Source organism: Marmota monax, unplaced genomic scaffold (assembly GCF_021218885.2).
Source record: "Marmota monax isolate L192 unplaced genomic scaffold, Marmota_monax_Labrador192_F-V1.1 WCK01_AAM20220418_F8-fsc00145, whole genome shotgun sequence".
In the NCBI taxonomy this organism is placed as follows: domain Eukaryota; kingdom Metazoa; phylum Chordata; class Mammalia; order Rodentia; family Sciuridae; genus Marmota; species Marmota monax.
The window spans coordinates 5,712,485-5,734,749 of NW_026695201.1; the positions used below are offsets into that span (position 1 = coordinate 5,712,485).

At 34.1% G+C, this 22,265-nt stretch overlaps 1 protein-coding gene across 1 annotated transcript; it reads left to right on the forward strand.

Annotated features, from left to right (window-relative positions):
• Nucleotides 1-537: 537 nt before the first annotated feature.
• Nucleotides 538-21,359, forward strand: Uhmk1 (U2AF homology motif kinase 1). Its single transcript, XM_046428914.1, has 8 exons — nucleotides 538-981; nucleotides 2,218-2,510; nucleotides 3,369-3,560; nucleotides 5,582-5,676; nucleotides 12,065-12,141; nucleotides 12,230-12,328; nucleotides 13,942-14,030; nucleotides 14,580-21,359. The coding sequence occupies exons 1-8, from the start codon at nucleotides 714-716 to the stop codon at nucleotides 14,724-14,726; spliced, it is 1,260 nt and encodes a 419-aa protein (XP_046284870.1). The 5' UTR covers nucleotides 538-713; the 3' UTR covers nucleotides 14,727-21,359.
• Nucleotides 21,360-22,265: the final 906 nt, after the last annotated feature.

A 22,265-nucleotide genomic window follows, 5' to 3' on the forward strand; every position in this document is an offset into this window, starting at 1 on the left:
AGAAGATTATATTTTAAACAAACTCTAGTTTGTGAAACCGATTCATATTTGCCACATTCGTTAATTAATAAATTTTTGTTAAATATGTAAAACAGTAGAATAAAAAAAGATGGTTAAAGATCCACTTTTGCTTAGGTGGATGCTGTCTGAGGAAGCAGGTACAGGCAAGGTGAACAGAGAAGGACAAGCATCTGGTACCTAATTAGGGCTAGAGATCATGGGGCCTGGAGATGATGGTAAGCCCTCTCCTTTGGTAAATTGGGATATTTCTCTTGGGATTCCTTCTGTGAGAAATTAGGAAGAGTTTTATTTTCCTGGGTTCTTGTTAGTGAGACAGAGTGCCTCAATAAGAAAACTGACCAGATGTAGTTTCAGGTAATGCGTGGGACAGTGGTTAGCACTGGACCTGGAATAGCATGTACCTGGTAATTAGGTTTTACCTCTTTAAGGTCCTTCTCTCCGGCCCCGCCCCGCCCCTCCTGGGCCCGCCTCTTTCAGTCTGTGGGATGGGTTTTCCTTCATTTCCTGCTTCTGAGACCCGGGCGCGCTCTGGTTTCCGGTGTCATGGCGGCCTGAGGTCCCTGGAGCTGGTGAGGCGGCTGCAGGCCCCTCCCTGCGGAGCCGCTGGTCCGGCGGGCGGGGATGTGACCGCGGGTTCTGCTGGCCTGCCTCGGGCGTCCTGTTAGCTCCGAGTCGGCCCTCAACCCGTAACCATGGCGGGATCCGGCTGTGCGTGGGGCGCCGAACCTCCGCGGTTTCTGGAGGCCTTCGGGCGGCTGTGGCAGGTACAGAGCCGCCTAGGCAGCGGCTCCTCGGCCTCGGTGTATCGGGTGCGCTGCTGCGGCACCCCCGGCTCTCCCCCCGGAGCGCTCAAGCAGTTCTTGCCTCCAGGAACTACCGGGGCTGCGGCCTCAGCAGCGGAGTATGGTTTCCGCAAAGAGAGGGCGGCGCTGGAGCAGTTGCAGGGTCACAGGAACATCGGTAATTGTCACTGTCTCCCTTCTCTCTTTGCTCGGGTCCCAGTCCAAGCATTTACTTTCTCAGCCTGGCTTCCCGTCTTTCTTCCTGTAGGCCGGAGAAGCGGGTCCGGCCTTCTCTAGATCTTCTGATGCCGGCCCTTTTCCCATGCTTCTTTCACATTTTTACTGTCTGCAGTCCAGTGGAGTGGTGGTCTGCTTTGTACAGTGTCACATAGTAGATGCTCAGTAAATCCCTTTGGCCTCTGGTCTCATCGAAGATTGCTGCACTCATTAGCATAGAGAAGTATCTTCTTTAGTAAAAGGGAGTATACCTTTGCCAGATTGTCACGTCTTGTGTGTAAATTTTTGAATCTTTGCATGCCAGTAGAAAATGGGAACTATTCTAGGGTATTGACATCAATGCCAACAACACATAGAGATCAACATATATAGATAGGGTGGATTTGGAAGAAATGACTCAGTATTACATAGGAGTCTTTATGGAAGTGGGAAATTTAAGAACATCTTTCTTTAGTAAGACTGTTTCATGACTCAGATATTCAGAATGTAAGCTCTATAATGATCACTGATGATTGATTTGTGAAAACAGTCTTCATTGTCGTTACACCAACAGAGAACTTAAAATTGAATATAGCTTTGGTTAATAAAGGAAAGCCTTACTTCCTGGCAAATATTTAAAGTTTTAAATTTAATTAATTTAAAGTGACCTGTTTTATAATACCATATTAGGGATGAATTTCCTAATGTTAGTGCTGCATTTTTAAAAAAAAATTTTTTTTTTTTTAGCTTGCAATTTAATGTATCACAATAACCTTGGTGTTGAAGGAAAATTTTTGCAGGCCTCAAGACTTGTTGAATCTCTGCAAGATTAGGTTTAAATGTCATCTAGAAAGAATTAATCTCTTTCAATATTTAGAGTATAGAGTGCTGTTTTGGGTCAAGAAGCAATCTTCAATTTGTTTTGAAGAGAGTTTCTACAATTGGAACTTTTACTTTCAATAATTTTTGCCTGGCACCCTAAGTATGTATTTACCCACCACTGAATATACAGTGAAATCAGCTGTTGAAGATTATTATGTCCAAAGTTCTTATTCATGGGAAAAATAATGGAAGCTTGCTTGCTCATCAAAGTTGTCCTCATCTAGATTATCCTAGATTTGTATTGCAGAGTCATCTGCTTTTAGTAATTTACTCTGAGTTTGATTTTTAAATTATTATAATTCATTTCTTTTTCTAGTGACTTTATATGGAGTCTTTACAATCCACTTCTCTCCAAATGTGCCATCGCGCTGTCTGTTGCTTGAACTCCTGGATGTCAGTGTTTCGGAATTACTTTTATATTCCAGTCACCAGGGTTGTTCCATGTGGATGATACAGCATTGTGCCAGAGATGTTCTGGAGGCCCTTGCTTTTCTTCATCATGAGGGTTATGTCCATGCAGACCTCAAGCCACGTAACATATTGTGGAGTGGAGAGAATGAATGTTTTAAACTCATCGACTTTGGACTTAGCTTCAAAGAAGGTAATCAGGTAAGAAATATCTTTTTTTTTTTCCTTACAGTTTAAAAATCTGTGGTCTAAACCAAATATTTTTAAATAACAAGGGTAGTTTAGTAAGGACTGAAGAGGCATTTCTGTCTAAAATACTGAAATGCCTAGAGTTGAAACAAAGCAAAAGAATTTCAGTGCCATGGGCTGGGGATGTGGCTCAAGTGGTAACGTGCTCGCCTGGCATTTGTGGGGCGCTGGGTTCGATCCTCAGCACCACATAAAAATAAAGATGTTGTGTCCACTGAAAACTAAAAAATAAATATTAAAAAAAATTCTCTCTCTCTTAAAAAAAAAAAAAGAATTTCAGTGCCACCATGCAAAAAAAGAACATATGTTTTTGTCTGGTAGGGAGAACTAGTGAGGTACAAGAGACCTTGGGAATTAATATAAAGACTTAACCTACATAGAATACCTTTTTTTTTTTTTTTAAATTTTGTGAGCATTTGGTTAATTGCTGACTTACTATTCCTGGTGTCTTCAGTGTTGGTGCTCTACTTCATGGCAGAATGCATGTGATAGGTTTGGCACAGCCTTCATTCTTAGTTTATCAGCTCTTTGCAGAGTATTCTTATTTATCAGCAGTACTTACTAGGTAAACTATTTAAAGACAACTTCTTTATGAGTAGCAGTGTGGAAAGTGTAGATCTTGCCTGTGAGAACTTCCCTGTTAATGAACCAAAGTATTGTAGTAACCAAAGACTAAAAATTTTGGCATTCGATTTGGCAGTGTTTTACTCCATGTTTAGAGAACTAAATACATTGTAAAGATAGGGCTTTAATGTTGTAATGATGGTGAGCAGCTTTTTATTAGTTGTAATTTGTATTCATTTTCTTTAGGATGTAAAGTATATTCAGACAGACGGGTATCGGGCTCCTGAAGCAGAACTGCAAAATTGCTTGGCCCAGGCTGGCCTGCAGAGTGATACAGAATGTACCTCAGCTGTTGATCTGTGGAGCCTAGGAATTATTTTACTGGAAATGTTCTCAGGAATGAAACTGAAACATACAGTTAGATCTCAGGAATGGAAGGTAAACTGTACCAGTGTTTTGCTTTGGAGTTCTTAATTAATTTAAGTGTATTGAATTTATGATAATTCTAATTGAGGAATCCATTTGCATCCTCTCATCCATACTCTTTTGTCCTACTGATAGTACCTTCAATGCCACTAATCACTCCCATGGCTATCCACAGACTAATGAGCATTACATTTTCACTGTTACTAGCTGGATCCTGGCATGTAGTAGTGTTTGATAAAATGTTTGAATTAATGCATTTTCCCAAGGAAGCAAAAGTGATTTTTTTTGTTATATTAGGTTCTGAAGTATTACTAATAGAACCATAAGCTGTAAGTTAAATGAATCTTTACATAATGCTTTAAACTTTGTAGTTTTAAAAAGTATTTTAATGCACAATCTCATTCAGTTCTACCAACAATTCTTTAAGGATAGAGTGAATACTGGTTATTTTTGTTTTGGAAATGAAAACTAGAGGCACAGATAGGAAAGCTTGCTCCAGATTATATAGCTAAGTGTTTTAGACTTGGCTCCCAAATTTTGTTCCTCCTACTCAAAAGTTAGAGTATTTTCCACAGTTCCACATTATGTTGTAATTTATTTATATACCATGGGTGAATATGGTGTAATGACCACTATTTATTTCATTTTTTCTGTGAGAACATGGGTTCTAAGTTCTAAACTTCTGATCTTTGAATGAACTTTTTGTATGTGTATAAGAAGAAATAACTACAGCATGTTTTCAAACATATTTTGGGACTTCAGTGTTTTGATGACATTAGTATTCTTTCACTTAGAGGTTTGATAAATAATATAATGCTTTCAAATTATTAGCTTTGATATTAAAGGATAGTATTGGATAATAAGTGTTTTAATATTAAGCAACAATTATTTTTTTGAGCATCTAATACATAGTTTATGGCTATTATAATATAGAGAGTTTTATTTTCATTAATTTCCTCCCTCCCAAGGAGTACTTAAGAGCCTAGCAGACATACCTCAATGCTTATTTTTGGCCAAAAAATGCTGCCATGGGAGTAAAATCAGTATTTTTTTTTTTTTATCCCAAACAGTTCAGGAGACTATTTAGTCCAGAGGCTGAGTATTATTCCTCTAGTGCTAATTCAAGTGTAGATCTATTACTTGAATTAGCTTTGACTATCTTTGAACCCTTGGATTGTATCTGCTTGACCCAGAGCTCAACAGAACTGGATTATAGTAAAATTTGCGTGAAGTTTGGAGGCATGATATGTACTAATGGAATCCCAAATATAAGCCTATCAAGTTAAAACATCATTATTTTGTTTTACCACTTTTACAGAGACAGAATTGCTAGGTGGACTCTGAAGTAAAACTATTGGGGTTCATATCTTGCTTTCACCTCTTACTAAGTTATTTATTTGGATTTGTTAAACCATAGTTAAATTTTTGTAAATTTAGGATAGTAATAACATATCTCCTGTGAGTATCAAGGTTTAAAAAGAAATGCTAACTTAGTTTTTAGCATATTTAATGGCCTATGATAGGCATTCAGTAATTTTTGGTGATAATGATGGTATTAGGTCTTTTTACTCATACAGTTTTACATGCTGAGTTAGCATAGTACTCAAGAAAAAATTTTATATTCCATGAAGATTTAAGGTATGAATAATGTGACAAATAGTAACACTCTCATTTTCTGAGTGATAGTTTTTCTGTCTGAAAATCAGTTGAAGACTCAGTCACTAGACACACTGATTCACCTATTACACACTCATTTTCTCACTTTAAACTACATTTTATTTGGTTCTTCAGTTTTATTCATTCATCTAGAGGTTCATTGAGTGCCACATATAGTTAGGTGCTGAGAATGGGAAAAAGAAAGTTCCTTGTCTCTAGAAAGTTATGATTATATATATAGTCTTCTCCATTAAGATTATAAGCTCTCAGAATGTTTTCTGTTGCATGTTATTCACTAAACAGTGTTATATGCCTAGTAGTCAATAAATACAAACTGAATTTAATAACCTAAGGAAGATGTTTCTTCCTTTTTTCAGGCAAATAGTTCTGCTATTATTGATCACATATTTGCCAGTAAAGCAGTGGTGAATGCCGCAATTCCAGCCTATCACCTAAGAGACCTTATCAAAAGGTACATTGTCTGCGCTATAAATTTACTTTGTGTACATTTACAATGTGAAGCCTTTTTTTCCTGAATGGATTTATTATTTGTGATTTTCTTGATCTTGTAAAGGTTTTACTCCCTTAGAAATAAGAACTTAAGATATTCTATATAGGCTAGCTTCTTATGAGAACCTAAAGTATTTAAGTACTTTTATAAAATTTGGTTTCAAAGGAATGTTCTTTTGTTCATGGTGGGTCCCATATGTTAAGTTCTTCCTTAGTTATTTATTCACCAGAAGGTAGATGCTGGGGCATGTACTTTTGACCTCTTGTGTACTTTTCATACTTGATGGAAAATATATTTTTTAAAAGAGGATATTTAATAACTGAAGGCTGAGTGTGCTTTTGGACTTCAGGAAAAAACTCTTGAATAAGGTAGGTTTAATTATGTTTTGTAATTACTACCAGAACTCTCTGGGAACAGAGAGAGAAAGAGCATTTCCAATATTTGAATAGCTCCAAATACAGTTGGTGTTTTGAAAATAAGAAATATCAAATAGTGGGCTTTGGGGTTTTGAGCCCCCTTGGTGGGCTTGAAATGAATAAACAAGTATGCCAGAAAAGGGTGAATCTCTTGGTTAAGTAAGAATCTTAGAGTTTCTTTGGAATTTGGCCCTATATGCATTCAAATTAGGTGTTTTTAAAAAAATTTATTTTTAATTAATAAAGATTCAACAGACAGTTGGAAAAGTCTTAGAGTCCAAACTTTATCCAGTTCCTCCCAATAACATCCTATATTACTGTAACACAGAATCAAAACCAGTAAATTGACATTGTTATAATTCACATAATTTATTTAGATCTGTCTAATTTTATACATATTTATATGTATATTTTTTTAAAATTAGTCTTAAAAAGCTGTTTAGAAACTGATTGATATTGCATTTTCCATTGCAATTACAAATTGCATTTTCCATTGAAGAGATAGCAGTGTAAAATTATGTAATTGATTTTGGCCAGTAAGTCAAATGATTTAAGTTCTAGTTTTGAATACTTTTTAAGTAATAACTTACCTCCTGCCCTTTTAATAATACTAATAATACTGAATGTGGAAATTACCAAAAATTTTGATAAGGAAAACAAAAATATAACCCAAACTTCTAATGGTAGCATTTTGGTGAATTTCCTTATGTTTTGTGCATATTGAACTTTGTGTCCATGCAGCCTGTTTGAACCTTTTTTTTAATGTAGTATAAAACGGATACTAAAATGCTAGTGTGACAACATGTATATGTGGGAACATTGTAATCACTATTCAGATCAATAAATAAAACTTTGCCAGCTACCCCTGCACTTCTCTATATATCTAGTCCCTATTTCAAGACTCTATTCCTCCCCTAATAGTAACCACTATGCTACATTTGTGGTAATCATTTCCTTGATTACATTATAGTTTTATTACCCAAGTGTACATCTGTAAGATGTTTAGTTTTGCTCGTCTAAAAAAAACAATTATTTTAAGTCTCTTAATCCAAAGGGTACCTTTCCATCTCTTTCCCTTTTTCCCCCACATTTTTTATTTGGTGCATTATAGTTGCACATAACGATGGGATTTGTTGTTATATATTTGTACATGCACACAATATAATTTGGTCAATATCCCGCCCTGGCACTTCCTCACTCCCCTCCTTTCACCCTTTGGTCTGTCCTTTCCTCTACTGATTGATCTCCCTTTGATTTTTATGAGACTTGTCCCCACCTTTCTTTTCCTTTTTTATCACTAATATCTGCATATGGAAGAAAACATATGATCCTTGACGTTCTGTGTATGGTTTATTTTTTGCTCAAAATAAAGGTCTCTAGTTCCATCCATTTTCCTGCAAATGAGATAATTTCATCTTTTTTTTAAATGGCTGAGTAAAACTCCATTGTGTATATATATCACATTTTTTTAATCCATTCATCTATTGAGGGTCAGCTAGGCTGGATCTCAGTAATTTGGCTCTTGTGAATTGTGCAGCTGTAAACATGGGTATACATGTCTGCTTCCCCCCAACCCTTTTAACTTATCTATTATACAACCTGGGTTATTGGCTCTGTATAGTTTTTCATAACCCAAATCTTACTGATTTTTGTATGATTATAATTTCACATAATTCTTGGTTTTGTGTGTGTGTGTGTGTGTGTGTATGTACGTGTACATGCATATACATGTGCTGTTGAGGTTGGACCACCAGGGCATTGTGCGTGCTAGGCAAGTGCTCTACCACTGAGTTGTACCCCTGGCCCCATATATCTGTTTATTCTTATAAATTGGTAGATATATCTAGAGGGTTTGATTAATTTTTTCAAGACTGTAGATAGTATTGTGTTCTATCATAAGTTGGCACATAATATGTTTATCTTGAGATAGCAATTGTTGGTTCTTGATGCTTACATCCATTAGAGATGTTGATGCTCTTAATATGCCATTTGTTCTTCATTTGGTTAACCAAAAACAAAGTTAAAAACTTGATTCTCTTTACTAGTTTTCAATATAATGAATTGGTTCCTGTCAGCCTCCAAAAGAGATTATTCTTTTTTAAAAAAATTCCAACTATTAGGTAGGGAGCAGGGGATTAGCAAGGATGGTAGAATTTGATAGACATCATTATCCAAAGTACATGTATGAAGATACGAATTGGTGTCAACATACTTTATATACAACCAGAGAGATAAAAAATTGTGCTGTATATATGTAATAAGAATTGTAATGCCTTCTGCTGTCACTTATTTTTTTAAAAAATCAATTAAAAAAATTCAAAATATTGCAGGGCAAGGTGATACAGACTCTTAATCCCAATTGCTTGGTAGGCTGAGGCAGGAGGATTGCAAGTTTGAGGCCAGCCTGGGCAACTCAGACCCAAGGTCAAAATAAAACGGGCTGGCAATGTAGCTCAGTGGTAAAGAGCACCTGGGTTCAATCCCTAGCACTTGGGAAAAAAAATTCTTTTTTTCTTAACTAGTTAATTTATTTTAATTAGGTAGGTATGACAGCAGAATGCATTTGGATTCATTGTACATAATTGCAGCACAACTTTTCATGTCTCTGATTGTATACAATGTAGCGTTGCACCATATGTGCAGTCATACCTGTACCTAAAGTAATAATGTCCATCTCATTCCACCACTTTTCCTGTCCTCCATACCCACTCCCATCCCTTCCATCCCCTTTGCCCAAAGTTCCTTCATTTTACCATACCTTGCTCCCCACCATTATGGATCAGCATTCACTTATCAGAGAGAACATTCCGCCTTTGTTTTTTTGGGATTGGCTTACTTTGCTTAGGATGATAACCTCCAACTCCATCCATTTACCTGCAAATGCCATAATTTTATTATCTTTTAATGCTGAGTAATATTCCATTGTGTATATATACCACAATTTCTTTATTCATTTATCTATTGAAGGGCATCTAGGTTGCTTCCACAGTTTATCTATTGTGAATTGAGCTGCTGTAAACATTGATGTGGCTGCATTAATAGTATTCTGATTAAGTCCTTTGGGTATACACTGAAGAGTGGGATAGCTGGGTCAAATGGTAGTTCCATTCCAGGTTTTCTAAGGAATATCCATACTGCTTTCCAGAGTGGTTGCACCAATTTGCAGTCCCACCAGCAGTATATGAGTGTGCCTTTTCCCCCACAATGTTGCCAACACTTACTGTTGTCTGTATTCCTGATAACTGCCGTTCTGACTGGCATGAGATGAAATCTTAGAGTAGTTTTGATTTGTATTTCTCTAAATACTAGAGATGTTGAACATTTTTTCATATATTTGTTGATCAGTTGTATATCTTTATGATATACAGCTCCTTAGCCCATTTATTGATTGAGTATTTTGGTTGTGGTTTTTTTTTTTTTTTTTTCTGGTGTTAAGGTTTTTGAGTTCTTTATATATCCTGGAAATTAGTGCTCTATCTAACGTGTGTGTGGCAAAAATTTGCTCCCAAAATGTAGGCTCTCTCTTTACCTCATTGATTGTTCTGTACTACAAAGCTATATAACAAAAACAACATGGTATTGGCACAAAAATAGACATGTAGACCAATGATACAGAAGAGAAGACACAGAATCAATCCCACATAAATACAGTTATCTCGTACTAGACAAAAGAGCCAAAAACATACATGGGAGAAGAGATAGCCTCTTCAACAAATGGTGCTGGGAGAACTGGAAACCCATATGCAGCAAAATGAAACTAAACTCCTGTCTCTCACCATGCACAAAACTCAAAGTGGATCAAGGACCTAGGAATTAGACCAGAAACCCTTTGCCTAATAGAAGAAAAGGTAGACCCAAATCTTCATAACGTGGGATTAGGCCCTGACTTCCTTAAAGGATTCCTAAAGCACAAGAAATAAAATCAAGAATTAATAAATGGGAGAAAAAAATCTAAGATCATTATAAACTTAAATATATTTAATGGACTTAAATATATTTGATGTGCTACAATCCATTGCAGTTTTTATCCTGTTCAAAGATGAAACTATCTCATCCTTTATGAATGGGAAATCTCCACATATTGGTTTTGGCAGACATTATTTTTGATAGTTTCTTTTTTTGTGTAATATTAAAAGATGTTCTCATTATTTTATACATTTTTTTTGCCCCAGACCTGGACTTAGTCATTTTTCCAAGAAGCCTGGTTTCTTTTAGTATTTTAAAACTACGCTCTGGGTATTAGGAATACCCCTTACTGCTGGGGTAGTCATTGCCTTTATACCTTTTAAGTTAATGGAGTTCATGCTGATATTTCTAATTCAAATTCATGAATAGAGGTTTTTACTTTCCTTCTATTTTATATTTGTATCTTCTTTCTTCTACATCAAGATTCTGGTTCTTAAGGACAAAAAGAATGCCAGAATTAGAATATAATAATGAAGTTAGGATCTTTCATACTTTCTCATTTCATCATTTCATCTTTTTTCCCCCCGTAAAAAGTCTATTAATTTTACCAGAATATATCTTAATTTGATTGTTTCAGTAGTTTCAGGAAACTGAGATGCAATTCAGTGTGTAATTCATATCTTAGAAAACTGTTTTTAAATTATACAGTTTTTAGTATTTTGTTCTATGTAATTTTTCTCTTCCCAGGCACTCATATGAATGTTGGATTTTCTTCCTCTATATTCAGTATTATGACCACTCTTTGAATCTTTTTTTCTCTCTTCTATTATTTCTTTTTGATTTTTAAAAGTGTTCATATTTCTGCATTTTCTCTTTTTTGCAGTTTCTCTACAATAATCTTATTTTATTAAATCTTTTTAAAATTTCTAATTATTTCCTGATTTTTCTTACCTAAGTTTTGAGACTAATTTTGATTTTTATTACTCTTTTAATCATATATTATTTAAAATGCCAGCTTATTTTTAAATGGTAGATTATAGTGTTCTTTCATATTATATTCATATCTTTCCAGCATATGAGCACTGTCTGAGAAGTATTATTTTGTAATTCTTTTTTATATAATAAATTTGTTATAATTCTTTTATTGTTACACATTTTTATGTGAAGCTTATTTTCCTAAACTTGTAGAAGGTATAGTAGGGACAACTTTTCTAATTATATAAAGCTTCTTTTTTTTAATAATGCAATGTTAAAGTCTTTTGCTGAGGTCTCCTGCCCCTCCCCCACCCTTTGCTGTTTTCTGGTCTCTTGTCTTGCTCAGAATGGATTCTATTCTGATTTCTTCTCATTGTGGGATTTTGCTAGTTTGTTTTAAGAGGTATTAGTGTCTGGATTATTCCACTCCTTCAAATTTTACAGAGGCTCTCTTATCTTCACCTCATATTAAAAAATATAGCCCCTGGTAGTTTTAGCTGTTTTTATCAAATTACCCTGCTGTGTTACCCAGTGAGTCTCTGTTGGCCATTTTGGGTTATTCTTTTTTCTAGTTCATCAGATGAACAGTTGCTTTCCTCTGCTTTCTTACACATAGATGCTGATATGGTACAAGTCTTCTTGCTGTTGATCTTTTATCCCTATATTTTGTTGGAGATGGGTTTTTGGTTTTGCTCAAGTTGTTTTATTATCAGGGGAATTTGACAAGATTCATAATTACCCTGCCACTATCTTCTTTTTTTATTGTGTTACCCTGAATCTTTGTCTAACTTTTTGTCACTTAGTGTTATAGAATGTGGATCACTTTCTCATGTTTCATTTATTAATCAAAATCATTATTTAATCATAGTATGTTATATTATAGATGTGTGTTATGATTTATTGTACCATTTACTCATAATAACATTTTATAGGTGAATGATTCAATAAACCATGCTAATATAATTAGTGCTGTGATGAACTTTTTTTTAAAATTGTTACACTTTTCAAAAGATTTGACAGTTATTGTAAAGACACTGATTTTTATGTCTTAGCATGCTTCATGATGATCCAAGCAGAAGGATTCCTGCTGAAATGGCATTGTGCAGTCCATTCTTCAGCATTCCTTTTGGTAAGCTGTATATGTCTTTATTTTTTTCCATCAATTTATTTGTGGGGGGAGGATTTACATTTAACCATATTTTAATGAACTTTAACAGCCCCTCATATTGAAGATTTGGTGATGCTTCCTACTCCAGTCCTAAGATTGCTCAATGTGCTGGATGATGATTATCTTGAGAATGAAGAAGAATATGAAGGTCAGTGCTTGCTAAGTTATATTTTAATGTGTCTCTCTTAATTAAGTCTGGAGTAGACATATATTCAAAAGATTCTCTTATTTTTCCTAACTTACAGGAAAGTTTAATGAGAATATTGAACTATATGATCTTTAAAATACTCCTTTTGAATAAGGTCCTTTTGGCTCTTTTAGATCTTTACTAAGTTAATTAAGAAGGTTAGTTTCTCCAGCAACTCTCTCTCTCTGGTCTGTCTTTTCTGGCCCTTCTTCATGCTTCATTTCTTCTTTTTAGTTTTCTTTTTTGCTTTTAGCAATTCATTCACTCAAGACCTATTTACTATTTACTATGTGTCATTGTGGGATTACTGTTTTTAATATAGTAAGGGAGTAGTTGTGATAATCTGAGGGTAGGGTAATGTACGGGAGGAGAGGAGAAGTGTTTAACCCAGTCTGAGTGATTGGTGAGGGTTTGTCTGTAGATGTCAAATCTGAGCTCAGTTAGAGTTGCTTGGCTAAAAGTTGGGGGGTTGAAGAAGAAGTAACATAAAGAGATAAACAGAAAGTGTGGCATATTCAGAGAACAGCAAGTTGGCATGACTGTATCTTGAGATATTTGAGGGAAAAGCAGTTAGTTAAAACTGAAATGGTAGCTGAAGTATAGATATCTAACAGACTTGATTGCTGTGTTTGAGAATTTGGATTTTATCCAAGAGATAGTAACACTGGAACATAACCTACATGAAAGAACACATTGTAGGCCCTCAATATTTATCTTAGAAAGGAAGGAAATGCTAATTAAAACCAACTGTAGTGTCTTTGTTACCCAGGACATTATCAGTGATAAAAACATTTGATTGATACTCTTGTTGGTAAGGGTGTAAGAAAACAAGATATTCTCATATATTGCTGGAGAAAGTTTATACTGGTAAATCTTTATGAAAGGCAGGTTGATAATTCTAGCAATTACTAATTTATGTCAGTTTGGACCAGCAATTCCATTTCTAGAATATCAACTGAGAAAGACTCAGATGAAGTGAGATATGTATAAATTTATCTGTTGCAGTATTGTTTATAGTGTCAAAAAGTTTAGAAACAGTTTGATTATTCATGAATAGGAAAAATATCAGGTAATTGATTGAAGATTCATAGAGTAAAGTACTACTCAATCAAAAAACAAATGAGAAGATTTTATGTAATGATATAGAAAACTCTGATAGATATATTGTTTAATAAAGAAAATACAAGATTTAAATTCTTACTTTAAGCATATAAAATCAAATTTACTTATAAGCTGATGATATTTATGGCAGGATACAGAAGAAACTGATAATGTTTGTTGCCTTCAAGAGGGGCATGAAATGGCAATTGGGAATGTGGGAGGAAAATTAAATACTTATTTTTAAAAATTTTGATTTATTATTGAGTGTTTCAACTATTCAAAACTTTAAAGTTAAAATATGGAAGGAAAAGTATTAAACGCATTAAACTATGTACTTAAGCTTTATTTTTGAAGATAGGGAAAGTGATTTCATTATTTAGATTTGTATTCCTGAATTCTTTGATTTTAAATTCTCAAATGATGAATGATTATTAATACATGAAAGTGGTTGCTGTTTTGTGTTTTAATACCAGATGTTGTAGAAGATGTAAAAGAGGAATGTCAAAAATATGGACCAGTAGTGTCTCTGCTTGTTCCAAAGGAAAATCCTGGCAGAGGGCAAGTAAGTGAATGTATTTATAATTTCAGAATTATTCAGAGCTTATTGAAATTTTTCATTAAGTGTGTTGTATAGAAAAACATACACAAAAATTAGTAGTTTTGCTTTATGAATAATTATTACTTTCTTGTCTTACTTTTTAAAAAAGTTCTATAGTGTGCTTGCTTTTATTTATCATTTAATTTTTGTTAGGCTATTTTGTGGTTCTGTGAACTGATAGTATATTTACACAAACCTAGATAATAATAGCCTTTGAAATACCTAGGCTATGTGGTATTGTCTGTTGCTGCTGTCCTTTAAACCTGTACAGCATGTTACTATACTGAATACTATAGGCAGTTGTAACACAACAGTAAGCAGTGTTGTATCTCAGCATAGAAAAAGTACAGTAAAAAACTGAGCAATATGAATATTTCAGCTCTATTATAATCTCTTGGGACCTGAAAACATATTTATGTGGAGTGTGACTAGCATATTCATTAAAGTTGTTAAAGCACTGATCTAAAACAATTAGGGACATGAAGCTTCTTTGTTTTTTCTCTCCTCTTTCAGGTCTTTGTTGAGTATGCAAATGCTGGTGATTCCAAAGCTGCTCAGAAATTACTAACTGGAAGGATGTTTGATGGGAAATTCGTTGTGGCTACATTCTACCCGCTGAGTGCCTACAAGAGGGGATATCTTTATCAAACCTTGCTTTAATCAGTAACCTAAAGACTATTTCCTGTTTCTCCTCTTCCATTTCTTGGATTATTGTATTCCACATCTGAATGCAGGAGTACTCCTTTACCATTTTAAGGGAATACTTCATATATTTATTTATCCTACTAATGTGCAGTCATTGCCCAAGCAATGTTGCATAAAAACATTTGGCACCGAGTAGGACAAGACCTCTCAGCTATACATTGAGGGGTTTTAGAGCATCCATGTGGGCAACCTTTTATCGTGCAGTAGGGCAGGTGCTGCTCTTAAGTATGTAACCTAAACAGATATTAGTTATTTCACGTGACTATGAAGCAAAGGTGAATAATATGTTGTAGTGAGTATTATTAAATTTGTTAGGGTTGGTGACATCACTTAAAGATTATTCCTTTATGTTATCAGGTGGTTCTTATTGTTGATATCCATATCTGGCACTGGATGCTGTCGATAATGTTAAGTAATTGTCAAGCCGCAGTTACCTACTGTGTTCTTAACACTGAGTTGTGAATTTTTTTAAAGGAGTACTGTAGTACTTAATATTCCTTTAAAGAAACTGCAGTGAGCCTATCTACATTTTTTAAATATTATTAAGGCTTTTAAAATAGAAAGCTGATGCTTGATCTTGCACAATTTTTATGTCTAGTATGTTTGCTTGAGTGAATGTGCAGGTGTGAAAGACTAGAGAAAACTTGAGTCAGTGTACTTTATAGTGTGAGTCTTGTGAGCTAATACAGTCTATACCCATCTCTTCCCTATCTGTTTCACACTTGTAAGATTTAAGATGTATGTGTTTTAAAATTGGTCTGTCTGATAGAATGTAAATGACAAAACAGTCATTCCTGAGAGGCTGAGAACAAACTGGAGTCTCTAGACCAGAGTTGTATTGAAACTATTCATTCTATTGGAACAAAGTAAGTTTAGGTACATGTTAATTATCCCATCCTTCAATCTTCTTTAAACATTTGATTGGCTCATATTTTTATACTAAATCTCCTGTGATAACTGTTAGATTTCTCAAAATGTGATTCTACCAAGTAGGATGGAAAATTGAAGTGGATCACCAAAAAAAGGGGGGGGGGGACAAAAAGGCAAAGAGGGCAGATAATCAAGGATCCTTTTTTTTTTACTTCCTTTTATCTCTCACTTACTTTCCCAGCACGCCCTTGTCTTCCCTTTCCTCTATGCTCTACCTCTGTGCTTAATTGAAGACAAGCTAGAGGAACATCATCGCAAGTGGTCTGGTTTTTGACTTTAGGAAGTAAAGAAAGGTGAAGATTTAAGACAAATGGAATTAGAAGAAAGAAAAACTCAAATCTTAGAAGGATTTATAGCAATCAAATGTTTTCATGAGTAAAAGTTGCCAATATGCATGAGTTTATGGATACAGGTTGATTACATGGTTTTAAGACTTATAATTATGAATTCTTCTCATTTTATGATTGTCCTTAAAGGTATAAAAATTAGGAAACCTTTGTAAAGCACTGATTGTACAAAAAAAAAAAAGGACAAGTTATGTACAGATTATGGATTTTTTTCTATTTTCTTACCTAAATGAAATTTTTATTTATTATTTTTTTTTCCCTCAGGAAAAAGTCTTTTATATCTTTCCCTGTTGGAAGCCTCCTCATGTAGGCTTTTCTTGTTGTGCCATGCAAATTATTGAGAGCCCAATTAGAATCTGCATTATAGGGCATGAATTATTTTGCCTCTTCACACAATCACTATTTGACATTTTAGTTGTTACCAAATTATTCAGGGCTCTCCCTTAATATTTATTATGAAGCCAAATTTGGTATAAGGAGGCTGACTTATGAATTACCAAAGGGTCTTATACTATCATCCCTGATACGTGCCCTTAGGAAGAATAACTATCCTTTTTTATTTTGGCTCTTTTGAGGATTGATTGATTGGTTGGTTGGTTTTCAAGTCAGAATTGAAGGGTAGAGCCAATATTGTGATGACCTAAGCTTTCCAAAAGCATAATTCTTTATATGGCTAGCTGCTTCTTAGAAACAGTAGGTCCTTATGCATATTCCAATAAAGACATTCTACAGATGAATTCTTTTTATGGGCAAGTATTCTAGGCTAGCACATGTACCTCTTTCCCCCACCCCTAAAAAAAAAAATAAGAGAGAAAGAAAAATCCTTACAAATAAACTGCAGATAGGCTTTTAAGCTTAGTCATGCAGTATGCTGCTAACATTGATGCTGTACTTCACAGCATCCTTTGATCATCTTATTGCAGATGTATTCATACATATATTAGTGTTTAACACTGTAGAATTTTATTTCAGAAGATGCTAACTAGATTTTTAAGGGAGCTGAAGAAATAATTGATGAGTCTAAGTAACCATGCGTTGAATTAAATATTTTATATGAAAGCCACGAAATTGAAAAAAAAAGATACCTACCATAACTTAAATTATCGTTTATAGCTCTTAGCCCATTCTACCAAAGATGACCTTTGCAGATTCTCCCTCCCTCTGATATTATCAGAAGTTTAATCTAAATATCTTCTTAAACTGGAAACAAAATATTATGAAAGATGCAATTTTCTTGATTCTTTAAGGATGAAATACACAGGAATTCTTCAAAGTTATTGAAAACCTAGAAATTTTCTTTCTGAGAAGCAGGGTAAAGAGGTGAGGTTTCATGTCACTTAACCCCTACTCTTGGGGACAAATTTTATCTCAGGTAGTTTTCCTTTCCCTAAAATAATACCTGTGCTTCTTTCCCACTCACCTTCCCAATTTTTTCTTTATTGTAACATGGTATATCCATGGTACATTTCACCCTAGAAAAGGCATATGAATTGTTTATAGGAAATTTTGGGTTCTTTAGAAGCATATTGGAAGAAGTGACTAACTAGCCACTATTCAAACTATAATGCTGTATTTAGAGAAGAACAAGAAGAATAAGACACCTCAGTGAGATAGCACTAGCTAAAAGTATTGGCTGCATTTTAAAGGAATTGAAAAAATTTGTCCTTTTGCAATAAGAGATCTGCATTTATCACTACTGAATGTCTTCCTTGTTGTATGGCCATCAACATAGCAGCTCTCTTTAGAGAAATTCCTTTTCTGCTGTACCTTGAGCCAAAACTATGGCTGCTTTTAGAACAAAAACCTTAAGTATACTTTTATTCATCCTTCTTTTTTGTTTTAATTGAGAGAAGTGTGGCCTTCTTTTTGGTACTCCAGCTGCTAAAGAGTGTTGAGATATGCTAACCTGCCAGCAGCAATGCTGCCACGTGGAGGAAGTTCAAGAAAAACTACAGGCCTGATACTTGATTCTGTCTTGTACACTGGACTATCCATCCCCCTGGTAAGGGTATCAAGTTACTCATATTATGTTTCATGGCTCTTTTTGAGTTAATTCATCAAATACAGGTGACTAACATCATTTTCTTAGGCTTGTTTTCTGACTTTTTAAATTAGGCTTATCTTAACATAATTTTACTATCAGTTATGTTTGGCAGCATGGCATTTTTAAAAATAATTAATGAAAATCTCTGCAGTAACTGATAATAATTAAAATAATACAGTTACTGGGTGAGGGAGCCAGGGAGACTCTCAGTAACCACGTTTTACCAAGACTCTTATGCAAGGGTACATGCTGGGTGGTTTTATTCAGATTAGGGTACAGATGGAATCACATCATGGCTTTTAGCCTGGAGGATGTATAGATAGTTAAGGATTTGAGCAAGTGCCTTTTGTTTCCTGGGAAATATTAACACACTCATCTGGGTGAAAGCTTCCCAGATGATGATTAATTGCACCTCCAACTTTTTCTGGAAAGAACTTTTGGATTGAGTTACATAATGTTAAAAAGTCCAAAATTTCCTTGGTATCTTTTTTTTTCTGTTATATGTAAAACTATCATATTTAATTTTATTCCAGTATTATGTCTGATGGAAAAGCCAGGTATCTGGCAGAAAATTCTTCCCTGGATCTAGCTTCATTTTTTAATGGCAGGTTCCTTCCTCAAATTTTACTACTCTAGCTCCCTATTTCAAGTGTGATCACAATCAGACCAGTCTTTAGTCACAGTTAGCTCAAAAGAATTCCCATTTCTTAAGGTGCTCACTGAATCACCTTTATTTTGAGATGGTAGTCTGTCAAGTTAGAATTCATTAGTAGCCTTCTCAATGAATATACAAATGTTGAGTATTCATTATAGGGGAGCTCATCTGAGGCCTATGGTTATATTTAGATTTTATATTAATCATAGAGGAACATGGACATTTTGATTTTTAGAGTACCCAGAGTTTTAAAGATTCAAGTTAGCTTCTTTTCTACCTGATACCACAGAATATATCATGTTATCATAGCCACTTTCCCCAAATGTTAATATTTTTGAATTATGTGATGACCAGTAAGTAGATTCACAACATATACAGTTGACAAATATTATGGATATTTAAGAAGGTAAACAATTTTAAATATTTTTGCTGTGATTTTTTATAGGAGAAATGGGCTGTAAAAGAAATATCTGTGAGCCGAGAGCATTTAGGAAATTTTATATTTTATAGGTGGTCATTAAGGTGATCTTCAGGATATAAGATATATAGTTTACGCAAACTTTGTTCTCCTAATATGAGGTTCTTATTATTTTCTTATAGCTAGCACTTTCATTATTCTTTGTACTGCTTATGAAGATTATTATTTTAAATTTGCTTTATTTGCGCTTTTCAGATAGTTATCATAATCTTGGCAGTTGTGCTTGTGGCACCATAAATGCTGGAATTCGTGGGAAACTTACCAAATGATTGCCCCTATTTTATTTCCTATTAAATTGGGTAACTGCCACAGTAACCTGAAGAAAACTTGATGACTTTTTGAAGACCATGTATATTTTATGAACTGAGTTCATAATATTTTAATTTAAAGGCAAAGAGAAACATTCTAATTTGCCTTACATGACTATTAATCTTTGTGATGCAGAAGAGAACTTATTTTGTTATACTACTTTGTATAATGAAAATAAGTCACATTCTGGAAAAAAAAAAAAAACAACCCAGAATTGTTTTAGTTCTTTTTGTTTCTTTTTAGGAAGCCCTCACATAAAAATCAGAGCTACTTCCTATAGTAAGCTATTAGTGAGAATTGTCTGTAGTCACCCTTTTTTCCCAGATTGCCTTCCTCTTTTAATTTATTTCCCTTTTAATTGCATTCATGATATCAGGACAGTGAGTATATAAAACAAATGTAGTGAGGTATTCTCAAGTCATGCATATATGAATTCAGAATTTCTTCAGTTATTCAAATTATCTATAGTTATTTTGTTGGCATATATTTTCAGAAGACTGCCAAATTTAAGGGTTAAAAAAAATAGATGAGGGGAAGAAAATGACTCCCTGACTGGTGTTTATAATCTTATATATACTAATCATTTATTTTTTAAAATCCAGACTGGGTACCTGTAGAGTAGAAATATTGCCTTTCCTATACATTCCTTGTTGTTACTTTCCCAGAAAATTATTTTAAGAGTTTATAAAACCAGATTAAATATCCATTTTCAGTTTATCCTGATTTTTAATAGTAAATATTGGAATTCCAGCTTTTTTGAATTTGGTGTTCACTAACCTTTCATGCACATCGAGGATCAGAAACTGGGGATCAGCCATCTCTCTGTTTCCCTTTGCATATTGGGTTCAGTGAGTGGCATTAGAATGCACTAGCTGCAAAGTTACAGCACCTTATGGAACTTAAATAGTGTTTATTTATTATAATTTTAAAAACTTAATCTGCACTTCGGGAGATTACTTATTTTACAGAGAGTAAAGCTGTCACATTTTGTCCAGAAGGATTTACTCTTTTCATTCTTAATTTTTTTTCTGAAAAATTTCAAATAACATTCCTTAACAGTGTGGAATCTGGGGTACAAGGGATTCCCCTACCCACCCCCCAAAGGCTCCATCTTTGCTATATTTCAACCACTCTTAGAAATCCCATTGTAATCAATAAATTTTAAGTCTATGGCCTCCTGTGTCAGCACTGGAGTGGTTGGTTGTGAATAGTAAAATCTATTTCCCCTTATGCAATTGCTATGTTTTTGATGAGTAGGTATCATTACAAAATATGTGAAAGATCACTTAAACTAAAGCCAGTTATGAGGAGTGTCCTCTTCTTGAGGTTCACCTTCACCTCAGAACTGCAAGAATATCACCTTGCACAGTGAATAGCTGTCTATAACATTTCTACCAGTTGTTTCAGTAGCAAATTGGTCTTGGCATTTCTTGGCACTATGGTCTCTGATCGTTGTAATGTCTTATAGTTTGTGAGTTGTTTTTTGTTTTGTTTTGTTTTTAACAAATAAGTGGGACTATAAATGTAGATGTGTGTCAGTACCAAGAAATTCTTTTCAAAAATCCCTCAATTTCTGATTTCCAAAGTCTTGCTGAGTAGCAAAGAATTTTATTTTCCACGTTCCTATGTACCTAAAAGTATAAACACTGCATTTTGATGGACTGTATTGCGTACTTTTTGCTGAAAACTTTTTCTGTAAACACAATTGCCTTGTTCAGTTTTGTTGTAAACTGACTTACCATAAGATGCACTGTTGATATGCTTTCTGATGTGTGTTTATAAGAGTGATAAAATAAAGCTTAAAAATAAAATAATTGGTTTTTCATTTCCAGTATTTTGTACTTATGTATACATATACATATAATATTATAAATATATACATATAAGGTATATATATGTATATATATATGTGTGTGTGTGTATATATATATATATATATATATATATATACTTCATATTCAGATAAGAGCTTAATGTAGTTGTGATTTAATTTTTACTAAAAAGCTATCATTGAAAAAATTTTTATAATTTAAACTATCTCTGAAGAATGGTTTTTTCATTTTTGGAATGATACTGAAATGTAGGGATTTTTTTTTTTTTTTTAATGTCCTTCCTATTGTAGAAATAGCCTGGCCTAATGAAGTCACAATTGGGATTTGTGTTCTGATCTTGGCTCTATCAAGTTGGATAGCTTTAATCAAGTGACCTGATTTTGACAATTATTGTATTTTTATGTTGTGAGAACCAATAGTAATAAACAGCCTTCAGTTATAGAATATCAACTAGGTGAGGGATACAGTTTTTCATAGTTTATATTATGTTTAATGTTCCATTTTTACATATGGGAACTGAGGCTAAACATTTCATAAAACTTCGAGATAGTATTCATTTACTAGCCTGCTCAGGAGGGGGACTGATATGTTATTTCAGGAAGTTGATCACTGATCTGATAAGAAATTCAAGGGAAAAAGTAAAGAGGGACACCTTAAGAGACTGTTTTTAGAACTCAAGTCTATTGATTACAAATGTTTAAATCAGCAGTTTTCACACTATAGTGTAATAGCTGGGAAGGCTTGTTAGAATACAAATTGTTTCCTCACTTCTACTTCCTGATTTAAAGTTTTTCATTTTATTTCCTATCTCTTCTGCCCATTACTTCAAAGTAATAACCTAATCCCCTTAAATTGGCATCTAAGACACAAACTGGCCCCACCTGCTAATCCTTCCTCAT